This window comes from Dama dama, chromosome 12 (genome assembly GCF_033118175.1).
Source record: "Dama dama isolate Ldn47 chromosome 12, ASM3311817v1, whole genome shotgun sequence".
In the NCBI taxonomy this organism is placed as follows: domain Eukaryota; kingdom Metazoa; phylum Chordata; class Mammalia; order Artiodactyla; family Cervidae; genus Dama; species Dama dama.
Window position 1 is genome coordinate 55,342,442 of NC_083692.1, and position 21,693 is coordinate 55,364,134.

The following is a 21,693-nucleotide window of genomic DNA, read 5'->3' on the forward strand; positions in this document are numbered from 1 at the left end:
ATCTTCTTGACCCACAGATTGAGCCTGGGTCTCTTGCATTACAGGCTGATTTTTTACCATCTGTGCCACCAGGGAAGCTGGTGCATAGGTTATATGCAGTTATTATGCCATTTTATATAAGGGACTTGAGCATCTGCAGAGCTTGGTATCTGTAGGGGTTCCTGGACCCTATCCTCCATGGATGCCAAGGGAGAATTACCAGCAGTGTGAAGGAGAATGGTCAGACTTGACTTTTTGCCAGAATAATGGGTGTTAATGGTGGAAATGAGAAATCTGTGTGCCTTCCCCCTCCCCATGTTGAAGCTTTTAGCATATGTGGAACTTGCTTTCTCTCTCTCTTTTTTTTTTTTGGCCATGCCTTGTGGCTTGTGGAAGTTTAGTTCTCCAACCAGGGATCGAACCCCATTCCTTGGCAGTGAGAGCACAGAGTCCTAACCACTAGATGGCCAAGGAGCTCTGAAACTTGCTCATTTTAAGTAAAAAATGTCCAGGATGCAGGACACACACATGCATGCATGCACACACGGTGTTCCGTAGAAAAACCTGTGTGTACTGATTGGATTCAGTTTCCATTGCTTAAGAAGAATCTTAGATAATTATTGCAATTTCTAATATTTTTATTCTCCCACTGGCCTTAAAAAAAGATCCAAGGAGAAATTCCACTTTAATGAGAGGACTTGTTTAAATCAAAGACACTCGTTTTAGTTTAGAGAAGCTTCTTGGGGACCTCACTGGCTGTCCATTGTAAAGACTCCCTCTGAGCTTCCAGTGCAGGGGCGTGGATTCAATCCCTGGTCAGGGAACTAAGATCCTACATACCTTGCTGTGTGGCCAAAAAAAAAGTTTCTTGATTAGTGCAGAAGGCCAGCTTGGACAAACTGATTATATGTCAGAGTAATTTTATTTTGTTCCTGAGAGAAACTCCTTGAAAGCCAGATCCAGGTTGACTTTTTGTTTCACTGGTTCACAGTCTAGGTGAGAAGCTGCTGCAGAGCTGGCCCCTAGTTCAGAAATGTTGCTTTCAGAATTGCTGTTCAAGCAAATGTTGTGTCAGGGTCCTCTGTCAGTTGTGGGTGAACCCTCACAGTGGTGCAGTGCACCCCAAGAGCCTGCCTCCAAGGACGTGTTCAGTGGACTTTGGGGTCTGCTGACTCGCGACTGGGCACTAATGGTTGGCTGTCTTCCAGCTTTCATGACGCTGGTGATCACACTGCTGCACGTGTTCTGGGGCATCGTGTTTTTTGATGGCTGTGCGAAGAAGAAGTGGTACACCCTTCTTGTAGTTGTTCTCTCCCATCTGCTGGTGTCAGCCCTGGTGAGTATTGCTACCCTGCTCAAACTGGGTTTTGGAGCTTAAGTCCACACATCTGAAGTGATAGATTCTACTCTAAGTGAAATACACTCTCTTGGGATAATGAGGAAATTCAGAAAAAGTCATTTCAAAGAATGAATGAATGATAGATAAATCATCCAAGTCTTACTATAGAAAGATAACTATTAATTTGTTGGTTGATCTCATAAACTATTTCTTTTTGTCAGGTGTCTTTCTTTTAATTAAGTTGGTCAAACCTGAAATAGTCTTGCATTATGCTTATGTTATGGAACACATTTTAAGCAATTTCTACATTATTATGGATCCTTTTAATATTTACATTTTAATAGCTTTTTATATCTTTACATAAAATTATAGTTTGCTTAACTAATTGATCATTTGTTTTTCTACTTTTGGTTATTAGAAAGCTGTTTTGAACATCATTGTATATGAAACTTTTTCAATACATTGTTCAGATTCTAAGGAATGGAGCTATGAAGTCAAGTGGAATATTTTTAAATATTTTAAGATATTAAAACCCTTGATGCAAATTGCTAAAATTCTCTCCAAAAGGGCTGTACTATTGTTACTCATTCTGATTAATATAAAGAGTGCCTGGGACTTCCCTGGCTGTCCAGTGGTTAAGACTCCAAGTTTCCAATGCAGGGGGCTCAGGTTTGATCCCTGGTTAGGGAACTAAGATCTTACCCACATGCCACATGGCCAAAAAAAAATGTGAAACCCCCTCCCAAAGAGTACCCATCTTACTCCCTTCTCACTGGTATTAAAATGCCAGTTTTCATCATATCAATGTATGACAAAACCCACTGAAATGTTGTGAAGTAATTAGCCTCCAACTAATAAAAAAATTTAAAAAAAAAAATAAAATAAAATGCCAGTTTTCCAAAGAAAGTTGAGAAGGATAGGTGTATTTTTAAAGCACTATTTAATGCTTTGGCCTGACTTTAATCATAACTTGTCATATACTTATATCAGAATGATCCCAGCCATTGCCTCATCTAGACCTTCATCATTTCTCACCTAAAGTATTGAAAAGTTCCTTCTGATGGTGTCCTGCTTCATGTTTCTCTCCTCTCCATCCGTTTAGAGTTCATATCAAGTTTTCTTATACTGGACTCTGCTCTCTCACCCATCTAAAGAACAATCTTCTTGCCTTCCCTACCTAAAACGTTTCCGTCATGCTAAAGTTACCCTTAATATGATACTAAAGTTACCCTTAATATGATACTAAAGTTACCCTTAATAGTCACTTCAGTCATGTCCGACTCTGTGCGACACCACGGACGGCAGCCCACCAGGCCCCTCCATCCCTGGGATTCTCCAGGCAAGAATACTGGAGTGGGTTGCCATTTCCTTCTCCGATGATGGCAGCTATGTAAAGTCAAATCTTCATGGAAAAATAATTGAAGAGAGAATACATTAAAGTATTAACAGTTTTCATCTCTGGATGGGTTCTTTTATTCTTTTTTTTTTTCTCTTGGGGGGTTCTTTTATTCTTTATGGTTTTCAGCACGTTCCAAAGTTTCTACTGTGTGTATACTTTAAGAAAGGAAATTGCAAGAAAAAGCCAATGTCCTTCTTACGGATCCAGTCCACCATTCATTCATTTGACAAATAGTGAGTGCCTTCTGTGTTCCAGGCACTGTTCTAGGTGAGCAAAACGATTTACAGAAAAAAAACCAAGACTCTGCCTTTACCATCTAGTGGAGAGAGAGGGACAATAAGCAATAGACATAATAAAATGAAATATGTTAGAGATTGGTTGGTGCTTTGGGAAAAAAGGGAAAGTAGAGTGGGTTCAAAGGGTTCAAGGGACTTCCCTGGTGGTCCAGTGGGGAAGACTCTATGCTCCCAATGTAGGGGACCTGGGTTCGATTCCTGGTCAGGGAACTAGATCTCACATTATACAACTAAGACCCAGTACAGCCAAAATAAATAATTTAAAAAAAAAGATTCTAGATTGTAGGGGCTGGGGATGTTGAATTTTCGAACTAGGTAGTTAAAAGTAGGCTTCATTTTGAAGGTACATTTAAGCAAAGAAGTGAAGTTGGTGATGTGGCTGTCTGGAGAAGGAACACGACAGACTGAACAGCTAGTGGCAAAGTCCTAAGACTAAAGAACATGCTTGGCATGTTTGTGGAAGCAAGAGTGGCCAGAACCATGAGCCGGGGGAAGTTAGTAGGAGATACTGTCACAGATTTGAAATTGGGAATGGAAGTATAGGTTGGAAATGGGAACCATATCTAGATAATGCAAGGCTTGGGCTTTTACCCTTAGTGAAATGGATTCATTGTAGGGTGTTGAATACAGAGACTTGATTTGAATCACATTTTAAAAGGCTCACTTTGACTGCTGTTTTCACAGTAGACTATAACAGGGGAAGAAATTAAGAGAAGGATGGGGACAACTTGGGTGAGACAGCAGTGGAGACGGTGAGAAATGTTCAGATTCAGGACATGTTTCTGGTAGTAGAGCTAACAGCTGTTTCCTGACAGACTGGATAAGGCAAGGGAGAGAAAGAGGAGCCAAGGACATCTTCAAAATTTTGAGCCTGGGCAACTCAAAGGATGGAGTTGCCATCAGCTGGGATGGAGAAGCTTGTGAGGGAGAGCAGGAGTCCTCTTTGGGCCTGGTACCGTGGAGATGCCTGTTGGATATCCAAGTGGAGAGGTCAGTTGGGTATTTGGATGAAAAAGTGTGGAGTTTGGGAGAGACAGCCAAGCTTAAAAAGGTCACTACAGGGAGTGAATCTAAGCAGACAAGAGAAGAGGCCAGAGGACTCAGCCCTGGGGCATTCCAACCTTGAGGTTGGGGCAAGAGCAGAAGCAAGCCATGGAGACTGGGAAGGAGCAACTTGGTGACGTAGGAAGAGAGCCAGGAGTCAGGTGTCCTACAGCTAAGTGGATTAAGGACGGGAGAGTGATGAGTTGTAGCAGAGGCCAGTAGGATAAAACCCAGACTTCTTTGTTTGACATAAGCCTCTTACTGAATCTTACTGGTGCTAAACTTACCTCTTGCTGCTCTCCATGGTTCATATCATGCCCTCTATCTAAATTGACTCAGTGTGGCTCTCAGGTTGTTCATGCTGGTATATCTGCAGTGATGGGTCTTGCCCCTAACCTAGGTCAGTTTGGAAAACTGTTCATTTCGTGTGAGGCCTTCCTGGAAAAGGTGCACATTTCTGAAAGCACTATCCTAGCCCTTTTTTTATAGCTGTGTTATAACCCTTCCCCCTGGCCAGCATTATTTTATTTGATACAGCTTTACCTGTACTTCTCCAATTAGGGTTTGATCATCAAGGATGGGATCTTATCTTGTCAATCTTTGTATCCTGAAACCCTGGCACATAGGAGATGGCCAGTAACTATTGTTGAATACTGAAGAGTTTATATTATTCTCTTTAATGATTGAAAAGAACCCAGGAAATTTGAAAGATTACATACCAAAATGTTAACAATAGTTGTCTCTGAATGACAGATTTCAGATAATGTTTTAAGTTTTATGAATATAGCACATGTACAGTAAAGTATATAAATCAGAAGCGTACATCTTTTTTTTCCCTAATCTTTTGGCTTCACTGAGCAGCATGTGGGATCTTATTTCCCCAACCACGAATCAAACCCACACCCCCTGCATTGGAAGCACAGTCTTAACCACTAGACCGCCAAGGTCCAGTGTGTACATCTTGATGAATTTTCCCAGTGTGAACACACCAATGTCACTTGAACCCAAATGAAAGCTAAAACATCTGCTCCCATGAGCTTCCTGGTGCTACTTCACTGCCTCCCCCCTGACCCCTCCAGGGATAACCACGGTCCTGACTTCTGACTCGATAGCTTGCCCTGCCTTGTGGTATTTATTTAAACAGAACAGTACAGTGTTTGCTCTTGTGTCTGACTACTTTCACTCAATCTTTGTTTGGGAAATTTATTTGTTTATGGCTATTGACTGCTTTTTCTTTGCAGAATAGTGTTCTATGGTATAACTCTACCATAATTTATCCATTCCACAACAGAGAGGCATTTATGCTATCTCCAGGTTTTAACCATTGTAAACAGTACTGCTTTGAACATTCTAGCGTATGTCTCTTGGTAAAAATGTTTGCACATTTCTTTTGGATATATACCTGGGGTAGAATTCCTTGTCATGGGGTATACATATGTCAATTGTTCCTAACACTCACTTTTTCAGAGAGGTTGTATCAACTTATACTCCCACCATTAATTTATGAGTTGTATTTTCTCCACCTCTTCACCAACACTTAGTATTGCATTCTCTTTATTGTTACACCCTTATCTAGCACTGGTTGTGTAGTGGTATCACATTTTGGTTTTCATTTTCATTTTCCTGATGGTGAATGAAGTTGAGTGTGTCTTCCTATGTTTATCAGCCATTTGGATAATTCTCTTGTGATGTGCCTGTTCACATCTTTTATCCATCATTCTACTGGGTCATCTGTCTTTTTTTTTTTTTTTTTAGGTTCTTTTTTGGTATTCTCTAAAAGAGGCTTTTATTAGACATGCCTGCCTAGTCACTTCAGTTGTGTCCAGCTCTTCGTGACCCCATGGACTGTAGCCTGCCAGGCTCCTCTGTCCATGGGACTCTCCAGGCAAGAATAGTGGAGTGGGTTGCCATTTCCTTCTCCATTATTAGATATGTGTATTATAAACAACTTCTCCTACAGTGTGGCTTGTCTTTACATTCTCTTAATGTTGAATGTTGTATAAAAATTAGCCTATCTGAATTTCAAGTTTTAAGATTTATTTTATTCATTTGTACATTTTAATTTTCTACAATAGTCACATATTGTTTCTATAATTGTTTAAAAGAGATAATGTTATTAAAGAAACAAACTAAAAAAGAGATGGAAAGTAGCTTAGCACCCTACGAAGTATGTTAAAACTCAGCAGATTTGAGGGATAGAATTATTTTTGAGAAGAATCCGAAGGAGAACCTGAAGAGAAAATGCTGGGTGCCTGCCATGCCCACAGATGCTTCTTGAGAAAAGCGCTCTTTCTGCATAAGGTGCTGTCTGCAGAATCAGCCTGTTACCCTGGCCAGAGCTGGTAGGAAGCGGCCCCTGCTTTAGCCCAGGGGACTGTGCGGGCAGGGTGAGAGTGAGGACTCAGGTGCCTGGGGAGCACTCCCCCTGAAACCTTGCCGGCAGAGGTGTCTGGTGACAAATTGACCCAATCAGAGCCTCTTCTTTCTTAAAAAGAACCCATTTCTCCACCTTATCCTGGTCGAGCAGAGACAGTATTCCTTCTCCTATCAAAGGCCAGTCTCCCTCCGTTGGGGCTCCAAACCTAATTCTTTGCTACCTTACTCCTCCTGTCCTACATCACCAGCCTCACCCTCTCTTCACTGGCACATAGACATATCTGGGTTTTGGGCATGCTTTTGTTTTATTTGGCTGCCAGATCTTGGTTGTAGCATGTGGAATCTAGGTCCCTGACTAGGGATCGAAGCCAGGGCCCCTGCTTTGGGAGTGCAGAGTCTTAGCCACTGGGAACCACCAGTAAAGTCCCTAGACATATTGTAAATAAGACTCTGCATTATTGCCGGTTCTCTCTAGCTGTGACTTTTTTTTCCTAGTCTGCATCACAGCGAAATTTCTGTCATGGTTCTAGTGCATTCTCCCTTCTGTCCAACCACTCTCCTAAGACTGCATGTTTCAAGATCAAAAAGGCCCTCCACCACTCTATATCTAAAGGATGCTGGTTTTGTTTTTTTTTCTTTTTTTTTTCATCTCAGCAACCTTTAGGAAGAGTTGACTGCCCCCTCTTTGAAACATTTCCTCTTTTGACTTCTGCATCACGCTGTCCTGCTTCCCTCTCACCTCACTGCTTGCTCTTCTCAGATGCCTTTGCTAACTCTTTTTCACTATGAGTCAAACCAGTAGGGTGGTGTTGGTGCTTTTAATTTGCTCCTACAATACTGAACAGCACAAATACTTTATAACTGTTCTCAGGACTGGAGCTTGACTTCGCTTTTCCCTTCACTCTACAGTAGCTCTGTGGGTAATCATATTCATAGTCGTGGCTTTAAGACCATTTATGGACTGTGCTATATTTCTCTTTCTAGCCCAGGCCTCTCCTCAGAGCCTCATACTCATAAACCTAACGTCTTACCTGACACCTATTTGTTTTGTTTTTTTTTTTGACCATGCATCACAGCATTTGGGATTTTAGTTCCCCAACCAGGGATTGAACCTGTGCCTTTGCATTGGAAGCATGGACTCTTAACCACTGGACCACCAGGGAAGTCCCCTGACACCTGCTTTTTGAAATCTCAGAGCCATCCCACTCTTAGCATGTCCTCTTTGGACTGGGTTCCCACCTATCTCTCCTAGCTTAGTCTTTCCCCATGTTTTTAAGCTCAGTCTTCCTCAAGTCTTGCCTAGCTCATTAAATAGCATCACCATTTCCTCAAAGCCATAACCATGGAAGTCACTCCTGGGCTCTCTGTTTCTCACATTCCATCCACCAGCAAGTCAAGTCCTGTCACTTCCTATCATCCACTCTCTCCATCTCTACCACCACCACCCTGGACTAAGCCACCATCCTGTACTCTACTCATTCAGTGAGGAGTCGTCTTAACTATTCTCCCTGCTTTCACCATAGCCTCCTTGAATCCCTTCTCTGCAGTTTAAAAATCTAAAATCGTTCAGCTCCCTGACCTATAACCCTTCTGCACCCCTTCATTGTTCTGAGGATAAAACCCACACTTAGCACCAACATGCCTACCTGGCCCCTGCCTTCCTCTCCTATCTCAGTGCTTGCCCTCCATCCTTACACATCATTTATAGCAATTCTCAGATCCTCAGCTGCACCAAACTCTTTGCCCTTCTTGGGTTCCCCCCCTCAGTCTAAACCAGTCTGGCTCATACCTCCTCTTGTAAGTCTCAGATTAAATGCCGTTTTCTCAATGCCTTCTTTGTCCACCCTCAGTAGATCACTTTGTTCTTAACCTTTACTAGCACCATCTCAGTTGTAGTTATTCTGTCCTAGCATTTATCACAATGTGTCATTATTTATTTTTGTATTATTTATTACTTTGGCTGCACTGGGTCTTCATTGCAGTGTGCAGGCTCTCTAGTTGTGGTGAGTGGGCTTAGTTGTCCCCTCGCATGTGAGATCTTAGTTCCTTGATCAGTGATCGAACCCATGTCCTCTGCATTAGAAGGCAGATTTTTAACCACTGGACCACCAAGGATGTCCCTGTGATTAGTTATTTGTTTCGTCATTCATTGCCTGTCTCCCTGACTGCTATAAGCTCCATTAGGATAGGCACTGTGGTCATCACTAGTACCTCATGGTACCTCATCAGTGGTTTTTAAATGAACTTTTGGAACCCTCAGCAGTTGTGCAGCTGAAAAAGAGATGCTGTTCGCTCTTGTTCCCTTGATTACTGAGGGTGGCTCAGATGGTAAAGAATCCACCTGTAGTGCAGGAGACCCAGGTTCAATCCCTGGGTCGGGAAGATCCCTGGAGAAGGGATGACAGCCCACTCCAGTGTTCTTGTCTGGAAAATTCCATGGACAGAGGAGCCTGGCAGGCTGCAGTCCATGGGTCCATGGGGTCAGAAAGAGTCGGACACAACTGAGCAACTAACACTTTCACTTTCAACATAGACTTGTCTCACTTTCTTAATTCTCAGAGCCAGTTAACACAAAAATGATTATAAACTGGACCCTGGTTATATAACATCTATCTTCTATTGGGTATTTCATTAGGTCTGGCTTCTGATTACCTTCTAGGGTTGCCCTTTGAATACAGCAAAGCACAGGTTTATGGGCTAATGTCTGTTGACCAGGTTAATTCCTGTGTGTCTGTGGGCCCATGACATACATCAGATGTTTGGTGAAACACACTTCCACTATTGAAAGTATTTCATATTTTCCATTGCCTTAGGTTATTCCACATACTTAATAAGGTTCCTTTTGTTTTCCCTCTGCAGACCTTCATCAGTCCTCATTATGGATTAAATCTGGTGTTGGCATATATCATCATGGTGCTCACAGGCGTCTGGGCCTTCTTTGTTTCTGGAGGTAGCTGCCGAAGCCTGAAACTCTGCCTGCTCTGCCAAGACAAGGACTTCCTCCTCTTCAACCAGCATGCCAGATAACCTCCAAGAACCAGCACTTCTCAAACAGTAAGCTGCCTCATTAGAGGAAGCACAACTGTGCCTTTTTCTAAACATCCCTTTTCCTGGTGAAATTTAGAAGAAACCAAACTATCTAGACACGATTTGGCTTTCATGCACCAGCCTTCTGAAAGGGATACATCTGCTGTGTGCAGCCTGTGCATGTTAGAACTTCCTGGGGAAACAAAGAATACTCATCTCTGGGCTCCATCTCCAGACTTAATTGGTCTGGACACTTGGTAATTCTTTAAAGCTTCCTAGATGACACCGATGTGCAGCCAGGTTGAGAACCATTGCTGCCCAAATAGGAACTTCTGAGCACACTGTAGGTGAATAAAAATCAGATGTTTTGCTGTCTCTTAACTTAGCCTGCACTGAGCGAGTATCTGAATATAAATCCTGGTTAGCCTGTGTCTTTCAAGTTCTGAAGTCACAGAAGGCTAAAGGGCTATCATCTCTGTGAACTGTTTTCATGGACTTCACTGGTACCCTATTTTATGAGAACATGGGAGGCCGTGCTTCAAACTATAATAATACATTGCACTGACACTATGATCATTTAGCCAAAGTAAGCTATTGACGAATAGACTGTATTTTTCTCTACTCGTTCCAATCTCATTTTTGCTTTTTTGAAGCATTACATTGTTTTTGAGCATAGGTTCCACTTCTTTAACTAAAACCCAATTGTTTTCCAACTTGCTGGGACGATGATATAAAACTAAGAATTTTTGTGCAACTTCTGTAAGTCCTGGGCTTAAGGCTCTTCGTGGGCTCTGCCCCGGGGCAGTGTTTACCAGCTGAGTGCTCACTGCTGGACTAGTTGACCTGAAGCCAGTTGTTCTATCTCTGAGCAGCTCTGCAGGTTGCTGAGTGATGTACCCTGGGACAGGCTTCAGTGGAGCTGGCAGAAGTTTACTAAAAGCAGGAGGAGAACAAGCCGATAGAGCGGTGTTGACACTTGCCATTTGCTCCTGTGATACTAACTAGCACATTCCCCCCAAGTAGTGTAGTGGAACATTAGGAATATGTCTTAAATTTGCCAAATTCATGCTTTTAACATAGTCCATGTAATCTTTAGATCTTGTAAATGTCTCTGGGTTTTGTTGGCAGATAGAACATTCCCTTTATAGGAGTATCTAAGATGTTTGTTCATGAATTTTTTTTTAACTCATTTGAGTTAAAATGACTTCCAAACGACTCTTTTTTGGTTTCCTCTGTAAAGAGGAATTGTGCCTTTACTAAGCTAGAAATTGTTCCCTGTTGATGACTTTTAGGGAGCTGTTGGTATGAAATGGAAATTCCGTATACATTAAAGTGAGAACTTCAGTGAATCCCATATGTGCAGTAGAACAGCCAAAAGAAATAGAAGCAGCAAATGAGAGGGTTCACCAGTGAGGTGACAGATGGGAGAATTTGACAAAAATTTAACAGATATGTTTAAAATGGAAATGGAGCCAGTATTTTGGGTTAGTCACACGTCATTCTAAGAACCAGAACCTTACACGTGAACTAGACCTTTATCAGTGAAATCCCCTCTCATGTTTAAATTATTTGAATTTTTCAATCTGGGGATTCAGGAGCAGTAGGGTTTCTGGCAAGACTATAAACAGTTCCATAAGCAATTATAGTTATTGTTTCAGCACTGACACCAATGTTTTTGCTGGGGTTTGCAATTTTCCACCTTTATACATTCTTTAGACTCGGTGAGTTATAGAAGAGTCAAGGACATGGAGACTGAATAGTGAAATGTGCTGTGCAGAGTTGAAGGGAATTATATACCCATTGAGCTGGGCTTCATTCCTGTTGGAGCATGGTGTTCTTTGATGAACAGGATAAGAAAAATATACACTTGGTTATAACAGTTGACTTACAAATCTCTTGAATGGATAATCTGGTAAAATATTTGCTGATCTTTAAAGTGTAGAAATCTCTGAGAATATTGATATTACTCATACTTGAGCTCTGAGGATGTCTTCTGTGCATTAATAGTTCAATATTAAGACTCTGGGATATTGTGAAATCTCATTTGTAAAAGCATCTCAGGCAGGAAGAAAATATTCTTTGATGGTAAGACTGTTGTTTTAATTCAGGAAATTATTTAGGAATTATTTAGTAATCCGTGATTACCTATGAATAAAGGAACTTTGTAACTCCTTATTTCTCTTGTGAGTGTTGCCATAGTCAGCTTAGGCACTGTTATTGCAAATAGCCTTGCTTTGCCTGAGGCCAAGGAAGCCCAGAGGGAGAGTAGTCTTCTGTTGTGTGTCTATATTGAGGTGTGCTTTCTTTTTATCCTTTCTCTTTTTTTGCATTTGTTACCTCTAAGGAACTTTCTGAGCCCTAATAGTGTTTGGGGAGGAGGTGATGGTGGAAATCTTGTATGTTCTCCTCCACACGGGGCTTTCTCAGTTTGGAGGGAAGTGAGGCTGTAGTTAAAGTTGACCATGGAATGTGAATGTTGTTGCAGCGCTCGATTCTGTTGCCGTGTGAATCATTGAGATCGATTATGGTTCTCTGATGAATTTTTTTTTAACTCATTTGAGTTAGTGGTTGTAGCTGGAGACATTTTGTTACCCTTGATCGTGGCCAGTGTGACTGGCAAGAGGGTAGTAGCAGCCTCTTTGAGAGCTTAGTGAAAACAAGGCTGAAAGGAATGAATGGTATCTGCAGATTGTATAGAAAATGGCTTTTGTTCCCAGCGTTAATGTTTTTCTTCTCAAGCACATTTCATTTTTTGCTGGGAGTGGCAGTTACGGGTCAAAAATGCTAGGTGTTCTTATTGCATAGAGTTGGTGCAGGACAAGCAGTCATGACAGAACTGTCTTCTTACCTGATCCTCTTCCCACTGGCCTCACACTAGCCCTAAGACATGGATTAATGGTCAGAGTGGGCCTGAGGGCTCCAGAGAAGCCAGAATGGCAGCCTGTCTCAGGTGTCAGCAGCTGGCTCCCTGGGAAGACCTCCTTGAGAGTGTCAGCTTTTTGTTGACTTAGTTTTCCTAAGGCCCAACCATTCCTAACTCCAGGTAGACAGACGTCACAACAAAACAGTTTCAGAGTTCTTCTCTTAGAGCACTTTGTATATGATTGCAGTGTTTACATTTCTCATTTAATAAAAGACTTTGCTTCATCCCATTAAATTTTAGTGTTTAGAGGGCTGGGCACTGTCTCTGTGTACAATACGTATCATTTTATATAAGTTATACTGTCATGTCATGGATACTTGCAGTATCAGACCTTACGTTCAGTACACATTGCAATAGACTCTTTCCAGACCTGTATTTTTCAGTAAACAATAAAAAGATTGTCATGATTTGTTTCTCATGTTTCCTCTTCTTTGGAGTAGTGTATCCTTCAATATCTGTTACTATAATTTTTCCCTCTTATAAAATTTGACTGTATGTTGTTTGTAACTGGTCAACTCTGAAATTCTTTTCAAAGAGAAATCTTTGTTTTCTGATTTAAAATTCAAAAGGCTGATTTCATTTCTGTTTGTTCAGAAGCAGCTTGGTGCAGGCAAATTCCTTGAGATGTCATAAACCTAGTGGAGGAGAATTTTCGAAGGTCCTTGAATGCCCTTGAAAAAGTCTCCTAAGAAATTGTGAAATAGTACATTTATAAACCATCATGGAATCCTGGCTAAAGATGGCAGTTGGTTGACCAGAATAGTATAATTTAGTTTCTACCAGTGACCCTGAGCAGCCTATAGAGTCATTTTTGTTTTTCCTTCCCTTGGTGTGGAGTCAGTGTGGCTAAAGGGCTGAGCTTGGCCTCCACCATCAGACAGGTTACAGAGAGAGTGGTTAGCGCCTGAAACTCCATACCATGTGATGTGTCCTGATACTGGTTTAAAATGAGGCTGCTCCACATTTGTATTAACTGTGTTATTCTGTGAAGTATCCTCAGGAACCGTGGATTCTGGTCTAACTTCCCTGGTGGTCCAGTGGTTAAGAGTCTGCCTTCCAATGCGAGAGATGCATTGATACCTGGTCAGGGAACTAAGATCCCACATGCCATGGAGCAACTAAATCTGCCTGCTGCAACTACTGAGCCTGAGCACTGCAACTAGAGAAGACCACGTGCTGCCTGGAAGTGCCTATGCCTCGCAACCAAAGATCCTGTGCCCTGTAAGGAAGGCTCCCACATGCTGCAGCGAAGATCTCAGGTGCCGTAACTAACACCCGACGCAGCTAAATAAATACATAAATAATTTTTTAAAAAGTAACAAAAACATAACTTGTAAGAGAAAAGGTAGGCTTTCCTCAGATAATAGCCCAGATTCATGTGCAATTTCTCTGTTCCTTCTGCACTGAAACTGTGGCTCTAGTTTAATTATTATTTGTTTGATATTTAGTTGGAACAGGGATTTCCCTGTGACCAGCCTCAACACATAAGAAACGTCCAATGGAAAGAACTACGTGTTTTACCTTTGCCTCATTGAAAATGCTGAGTGAAGGAACCGCTCCAGGCTTATGGTCTCAGCCTCAGTAGAAGAATTGGGGATTTGACGCATTCTAAGGGGATGACAATAGATTATGAGCCCTGGCTTTAACATTCAATAATTAGTAGGTGGTACTCGTTGTGAGTGACTGAACTGACTGACTGACTTGTTGCTTAAGTGTGGGTCACTGTAAATCCTGCTTCTACCTAATAGTAAATCTATACATATTTTCTGTGCTTGAGCAAAATTAGAGATGGAATCTACAGTGTTTAATCATGGCTCACCATGCACAGAAAATTGTATCAGATACTTTATTGTGTGGGTGTGTGTAAGAGAGAGAGAGACTTTAAAAGGGTAGAAAAGAACAAGATGATGAGGATCACTGTTTTTAGAGAATATATAAGGCAGCTGCAAAATGCACTACAGATTAGGAAATGACATAGAATAGCTTGAATATATAAGATAAAGCTTTAGACATGAAGAAGGGTACCTGGGTCATGGATGTATATCAGAGGAAAAGGTGGGACTGTGGGCTGAACTCTGGGTGCTCTCCAATTGACAGGTAGAGGTGGGGTGATCACTGAGGAAGAAGAAAAACCAGGAGGGCATGGTGGCCTGGGAGCTAGGGGGATGTATGTCAAATGCTGCTGAGCAATGACTAACATGAGAATTCTAACTAACAATAAGAATTGATCTTTGCATATGGAGAGATGAAATTTTCTGGTGACTTTGATAAAAGTAATTTCAGTGTAGGGGTGAATACCTAAACGGAGTGGATTATAGAGATTAGGAGATAACGAAGTAGCCACAGCATGTAGAATACAGATAACCATATAATTATAATAGGGGAATTGGATGATAGCCCGAGAAGGATGTGGGAGTAGGAGAGCGCATTCTTCTGTTTTTTTTTTTTTTTTTTTTCCCTATAATATTGTACCGTAATAGCATGTTTGTAAGAAGATGGGGATGATTCAGTGGAAAGGGAAAAATTGATGTAGTGGAGGGGATAATTGCCAAAGTAGAGTCCCTGAGGAGAGAATGCAGTGGGACATTTTCAGCATTAAATGTTATATTAGATCAGTTAAAATGTTTAAAAACAAGAACTTAAACTTTTACTTTAGAAAGAGAGGAGGGACTTCCCTGGCAGTCCAGTGGTTAAGTCTCTGCACTTCCAATGTAGGGAGCGTGGGTTTGATCATTGGTCAGGGAACTAAGATCCCACATGCCAAGAGGTGTGGCTGGAAAAAAAGTTTTTAGAGGCAGGGGAGCAAACTAAAGCTAAAATAAGCAGAAGAAAGGAAGTCAGATAGAAAGCAGAAAAACAGTGGAGAAATCAATAAAATGAAAATCTGGTTCTTTGAGAAAATCAATATGGTTGGTAAAACTGTGTCCAGATTGATAAGGAGAAAAGAGAGGGTACAAAATATGAATATCAGTAATAAGTGAAGATGTCGCCACAGCGTCTACATTATTAAATAAAAAGGGAATATTATGAAGAACTTAAAGGCAATAAATTAAAATTTTAAATGAAGTAGACAAATTCCATTTTAATAAAGCTCACTCAAGGGACTTGCCTGGTGGTCCAGTGGTTGGCAATCCACCTTCCAATACAGGGAGCTTGGGTTTGATCCCTGGTTGGGGAACTAAGATCCCATGTGCCTCTAAGATTCCATGGGCATCTAAGCCTGCCTTCCACAACTACTGAGTCTGCATACTCTTGAGGCCATGCTCTGCAACTAGAGAAAGTCCTCATGCCTCAAGGAAGAGCTTGTACAGACAAAATTTAAAGAAAAAAAAAATTTTAATTAAATAAAAACTTACTCAAGAAGGACTAGAAAATCTGAATATCCCTATATCTCTATAGACTGTGTTTTTTCTTGCCGCTTAATGTGCCTTGTAATTATTGATTGAAAGCTGGACATATGTATTGGGTAATAGTAACTGAAGTAAATAGGCCTTTAATATAAGTTTTGTGTCAGTCTGAGCAAGAGTTGGACTATGTTTAAAGTTTGCTGCAGTTCTAAGCACCAGAGGCTTCAGATCCTTCTAGTGCCCTTGCTTTTGTCTCCCCTCTTGACTTTGGACTTTCCCATGTGCTCCTTCTCAAAGAGAGTCCATATCTTGCAGCTCTTTGAACTGTAATCGACTGTTTTTGTACTGGAGCCCTGTTGGTTGACAGTAAGGTTGGTGTGGAAGAGAAGATGTCCTATAATCTTAAGACTAAATCTGTTTTTTGGTGAGCCTACATCCCTTAATGTCTCTTAGCTCTTTTCCTCCCCTTAGGTGAGGTAGGAAGGCTAGGTGGGGCTGGAGTGGGAGAAATGCCCTTCTTCCAGGTGGGATAAAGCTCTTGTACTATTTTGTTTGTTTGGTTGGTTTTTCCCCTGGAGAGTGGGCCTTTGTTATGGAGAACACTCTGGGCATATTGTAGTATGATTATCCTTACTCTTTCCCTGCCAAAGCCATAGAGGGCTCTTCACTGAGAATTTGGTGGAGTTCCTGGAGGTAAAGCCCTCAAAAGTGTGGGGCTGTTAAGACTGTTTTTTATGCCAATACCACAATTCCTAGTCTTAGGAATTTCTTACTTTTATGCTGTTCCATACTCAGACTCAAGCAGTTTGTCAAAATTAGCATCTAAGTGTCCCTACCAGTTTATGGTTCCACCAGCTTTTGCTCTATGTAAGCAAATCTCAGCTGTGACTCTCTGGATTCACTCGTCTCGCCAGATTTCAGGATGATAACTTGTCCTTAGACCTTAATTTTTCTAATGAGAGTGAGAAAAATACTGATTTTCACTTTTAGAATTTTATTACCCTAAGTGTGGGAGTGACAGCTTTCAAGCTTTTTATATATTGGAGCTAACCAGAAATTCCCTATGTGTATTAAGGACTCTGAATTTGTAGTTTACGTAAAGAAATTCCTAGAGGGCTTCACTGAAGAATTCTACCAAAAAAGATATGTTATAAAGCTGTAGTTATCAAAACATTATAGTATTGGCATAAAAAACAGACACATAAAACCATAGAACTTCTAGAAGAAAGCATAGGCAGTACTCTGGTATTAGTTTTAGTAATATTTTTTTGAATATGTCTCAAGGAAAACAAGCAAAAATAAATGGGACCACATCAAAGTGAAAAGCTTTTTGCACAGCAGAAGAAACTGTCATCAAAATGAAAAGGCCACTTACTAAATGTGAGAAGATATTTGCAAATAATATATCTGATAAAGGGTTAATAATACAAAATATATAAGGAACTCATAAAACTCAACATTAAAAAAAAAAGAAAACCCACAAACAATCCAATTAAAAAATAACCAGAGGATCTGAAAAGACATTTTTCCAAAGAAGACACTTAATTGGCCAACAGGCACATGAAAAGGTTTTCCACATCACTAATCATCAAGGAAATGCAAATCAAAACTACACTGAGATATCACCTCACCGCTGTCAGATGGTATCATCAGAAAGGCTGCAAATAACAAGTAATGGCAAGGATGTAGTGAAAAGCCAACCCTTCTGGACTGTTGATGAGAATGTAAATTGATTCAGTCACTATGGAAAACACTATGGAGGTTCCTCATAAAATTAAGAATAGAACTGCTGTATGATCCAGCAGTTCTACCCATTGGTATTTATCCAAAGAATACAAAAACATTAATTAAAAAAAATACATGCACCCTGTGTTCATTGCAGCATTTACAATAGCCAAGATATGAGAGCAATCCAAGTGTGCCTATCGATAGGTAAATGGGTAAAGAAGATGTGCTATATATATTTATATGAAGTGAAAGTCGTTCAGTCATGTCCGACTCTTTGCACCCCATGGACTATACAGTCCATGGAATTCTCCAGGCCAGAACACTGGAGTGGGTAACCTTTCCCTTCTCCAGGGGACCCTCCCAAATGGGAATCGAACCCAGGTCTCCAGCATTGCAGGTGGATTCTTTACGAGCTGAGCCACAAGGGAAACTCAATATATTTATATGTGTGTGTGTGTGTGTGTGTGTGTATAAAATACCATGGAATATTACTCAGCCATAAAAAGAATGAAATTTTGCCATTTTCAACAACATGAGGGTATTAAACTTTGTGAAATGTCAGCAAGGAAAGACAAATACTGTATGATTTCACTTATATGTGAAATTTTAAAAACAAACATAACAGAAACAGAGTTATAGATACAGAGAACAAAACAGGTGGTTACTAGAGGAAGGGGTGGGGAGAGGAAAGAAATAGGTGAGGGAGATTTAAGAGGTACAAACTTCCAGTTGCAAAATAAATGAGTCATGGGTATGAGACATACAGTGTGAGGAATATAGTCAATAACTGTAGTATCTTTGGATGGTGACACTTTGTAACTAGATTTATTGTGGTGATAATTTTGAATTATATAGAAATACCAAATCACTACATTATGTAACAAGAACTGGCATAGTGTTATAGGTCAGTTATACTTGAGAAATAAACAAACAAACATACAAACAAATGGAAAAAGATCAGATATATGGTTATCAGAGGTGGGGAGTAGGGGGAGGGGAAATTGAATAAAGCAGTCATAACTACTATGACTTTTCAGTTATAAGTTAAATAAGTACTAGGGATATGATGTACAACATGATAAATTAACACTGGTGATGGTGGTCGTTTAGTTACTAAGTCATGTGTGACTCTTGTGATGTCATGGACTGTAGCCCTCCAGGTTCCTCTGTCTATGGAGTTTTCCAGGCAAGAGTTCTGGAGTGGGTTGCCGTTTCCTTCTCCAATAATTAACATTCCTGTATGTTATATGTGAAGGTTAAGAGAGCAAATCCTATGAGTTCTCATCACACACAAATTTTTTTCAGTATCTGTATCTGTATGAGATAATAGATGTTCATTAAACATATTGTGATAATCATTTTCATGATGTATGTAAGTCATGTCATTATACCCATACCTTATGTTTATAGAATGCTGTATGTCAATCTCAATAAAATAAAGAATTGTTGAGGATAAGGTTGGAACAGCTTGTTGTCAGCGAACAAACCAGTACAATCCTTTTGGGTGGTAATACAGCAAAATTTATAAAATATTGATAAGATTTTGAGATGTGTGTTTTTAAATTGTTAGTTTATTGTCTTTAAAAAAACTGTATTGGAAAATAATTGCTTTACAATACTGTGCTGGTTTCTGCCATACATCAACAAGCATTAGCCACAGGTGTACATAGGTCCCCTCCTTCTTGCACCTCTCTCCCATCCCCATCCCACCCCTGTAGGTTGTCCCAGAGCACCGGGCTGAGTTCCCTGCGTCACAGCAAGTCCCCACTGGCTGTCTATTTTCCATATGGTGTGTGTGTGTCTCCATGCCACTCTCCTCATTCGTCCTCTCTCTCCGTTCGTCCTCCCCTCTCCTTCCCCCACCATGTCCGCAGATCTGTTCCCTATGTCTGCATCTCCACTGCTGCCCTGCAAATAGGTGTATCAGAACCATCTTTCTAGAGTCCATGAGATGTGCAGTTTTTGAGCCAGCAATTCCTTTTCTAGGAATTTGTCCTCCAGAAATAGATCCAGGTACATAAGCATCTATAATAGTCTTGTAACTGTAAAGAATTTGTAATGTCTGTCAATAGAGCTTTGCCTCCAATTGCAGAACACTTTTCAACCATTTAAAAAGAATGAGGATATTTGGAATATGCTAGAAAACAAAAGCAAGGTATAAACCATTTTTCCATTCAGTATTTTAATATGCCAGACATTGTCCTAGATACCAAGCATACAATAATTAAAGCAGGTGAGATCTATTTATTAAATATTTGAAGATGAATGTTTCACACACAAACGTATATTAATTGTGGAAAGATTAAATTTTTAGTGGAAATTTCCTGGTGGTCCAGTGCTTAGAGCTCTGCATGCTTGCTTCCAAGGATGTGAGTTCCATCACTGGCTGGGGAACTAAGATCCCACAAACCACATGGAATGGCAAAAAAAAAAAAAAAATTGTTAGCTATGACTATTTTGAGAGTTAAGATTATGGGGGACTTTTTGGCTTTATACATAATTAGGGGATTTCCCTGGAGGTTCAGTGGTTAAGACTTTGCCTTCCAATGCAGGGGGCACAAGTTTGATCCCTGATCAGGGAACTAAAATCCCACGTGTCTTGATGTGCAGCCAATTTTTTTTTTCTACATAATTAAATACTTGTATGTTTAAAGAATGAGTAGATATTATTTACAGAATCAGCCAAAACATAATCTAAGCACTTCTGTGATTTTTTTGTTGTCCTTATTAGAAAGTATATATGGGGACTTTCCTGTCAGTCTAGTATGTTAAGACTCCACGCTTCCAATGCAGGGACGTGGGTTTGATCGCTAGTCAGGGAATTAAGATCCCCATGCCTTATGGCATGGCCAAAAAAAATTTTTTTAATCAAATAAATAAAATTGAAAAAAAAGAAGGTATTATCAAAAAAAAGAAAGTATATGATATTTTATGTATCATAAAATATATGATACAAGGCCTTTCACACTCTGATCCCAGTTACTGTCCTGCCTCCCACCATTCCCTCTCCTCTCTTCCCAGGCATTCTCAAACACGTCCCTGAAACCTATGCTTACTATGCACCAGGGACTCTCAAACCTCCACATCTTTTTTCTTGTTTTTAGCTCCAACCAGAAAACATGGTGTTTCCTGATTAGACTCAGAAAAACAAGTGACTTTTTCCACTGTGATTTCTTAACATTCATGTAAATATATATATATATATATTTTTTAAATCCAGGAATAATGTACATACAGAAAAATGCACAGATCTTAGAAGTGTACAATTGGATGAGTCTTGAAAATGTGTCCGCCTGTCTAACCACCACCCCAGTGAAACTGCGTAATGTTTACTGTTCCTCAGGTGGTTCCCTCCCTTCCTTCCTAGAGGCAGTGGCTTCCACAGAAGCAATGACTGTTTCCAGCTTCTGTCACCGTACATTAGTTTTACTTTTGAACTTCATATAAATGGAATAACACAAAGGATACTCTTTTGTATATGACTTCTTTCCTCAAGGTAATTTTCTGAGATTCATGTTTTGGGGTTTATCAGTAAATTGTAACTTTTTGCTGAATGGTATTCCATCTTAGGGATATACAGTTTGTTTAGTCTTTTGTTGATAAGACATGTAGCATCTTTTCACACAACTCTTTTATATAATATAGTTAATGGTTTCTGTCTGTCTCCTCAAATAAGATTGTGATGTTAATTATCATTGAATACAGGTACTGTATCTAAGCCATGGTTGAATCACCATCACTTAATCTGTGTTAAAGCAGACAGGGGTTCCTCATTAAATCTTTGCTATTGAATAAGGAAGTATGAGAAAGAAAGTCAGCTGGAAGTTACTTTGAATGATAGAATAGAGATAAAGGAAAATACTGTTTCCTTTACTTCTAACACTTTTGACAAACCTGTAGGTTTCTCCACACCAAGCAATTCTCTAGTTCTTGGTGGACACCAACTAAATGTTCTACAATTTATTAACAACTCAGTTCTGACATTAACAGTCTGAAGATACTGCAGATGCCAAAGGCTGAGGGCTCAATCCCACAAGCCTGCCCCCAGTTTAGACATCAGTTTCAAGTTCCCATGACTCCTCAGGTCTGATATTTTGCTTGAACAGCTCACAAAACTCAGGTAAACATTTACTTACATTTGCCAGTTTGTCATAAAGAATATTACAAGGGATACAGATGAATAGCCAGATAAAGAGGTCCGTAGGTCAAGGTATGGAGAAAGGACGCAGAGCCTC

General features: G+C 40.3%; 1 protein-coding gene and 1 non-coding gene across 4 annotated transcripts in view; both read left to right on the forward strand.

The window, feature by feature from the left end:
- The window catches only part of APH1B (aph-1 homolog B, gamma-secretase subunit), a 53,999-nt gene extending 35,085 nt beyond the window's left edge, over window positions 1-18,914 (forward strand). For 2 of the 3 annotated variants that reach the window (XM_061157321.1, XM_061157320.1), the window contains 2 exons: window positions 1,188-1,315; window positions 9,293-12,801. In XM_061157321.1, the coding sequence (XP_061013304.1) occupies window positions 1,188-1,315; window positions 9,293-9,460 (296 nt within the window). In that variant the 3' untranslated portion in view covers window positions 9,461-12,801. Of the gene's footprint in view, window positions 1-1,187; window positions 1,316-9,292; window positions 12,802-13,374 lie in introns of those variants that run through there. The other variant, XM_061157319.1, reaches the window with a different exon arrangement.
- On the forward strand, window positions 3,151-3,223 carry TRNAG-CCC (transfer RNA glycine (anticodon CCC)). The gene has a single exon. It is a non-coding gene; the product is annotated as a tRNA-Gly (tRNA).
- Window positions 18,915-21,693: the final 2,779 nt, after the last annotated feature.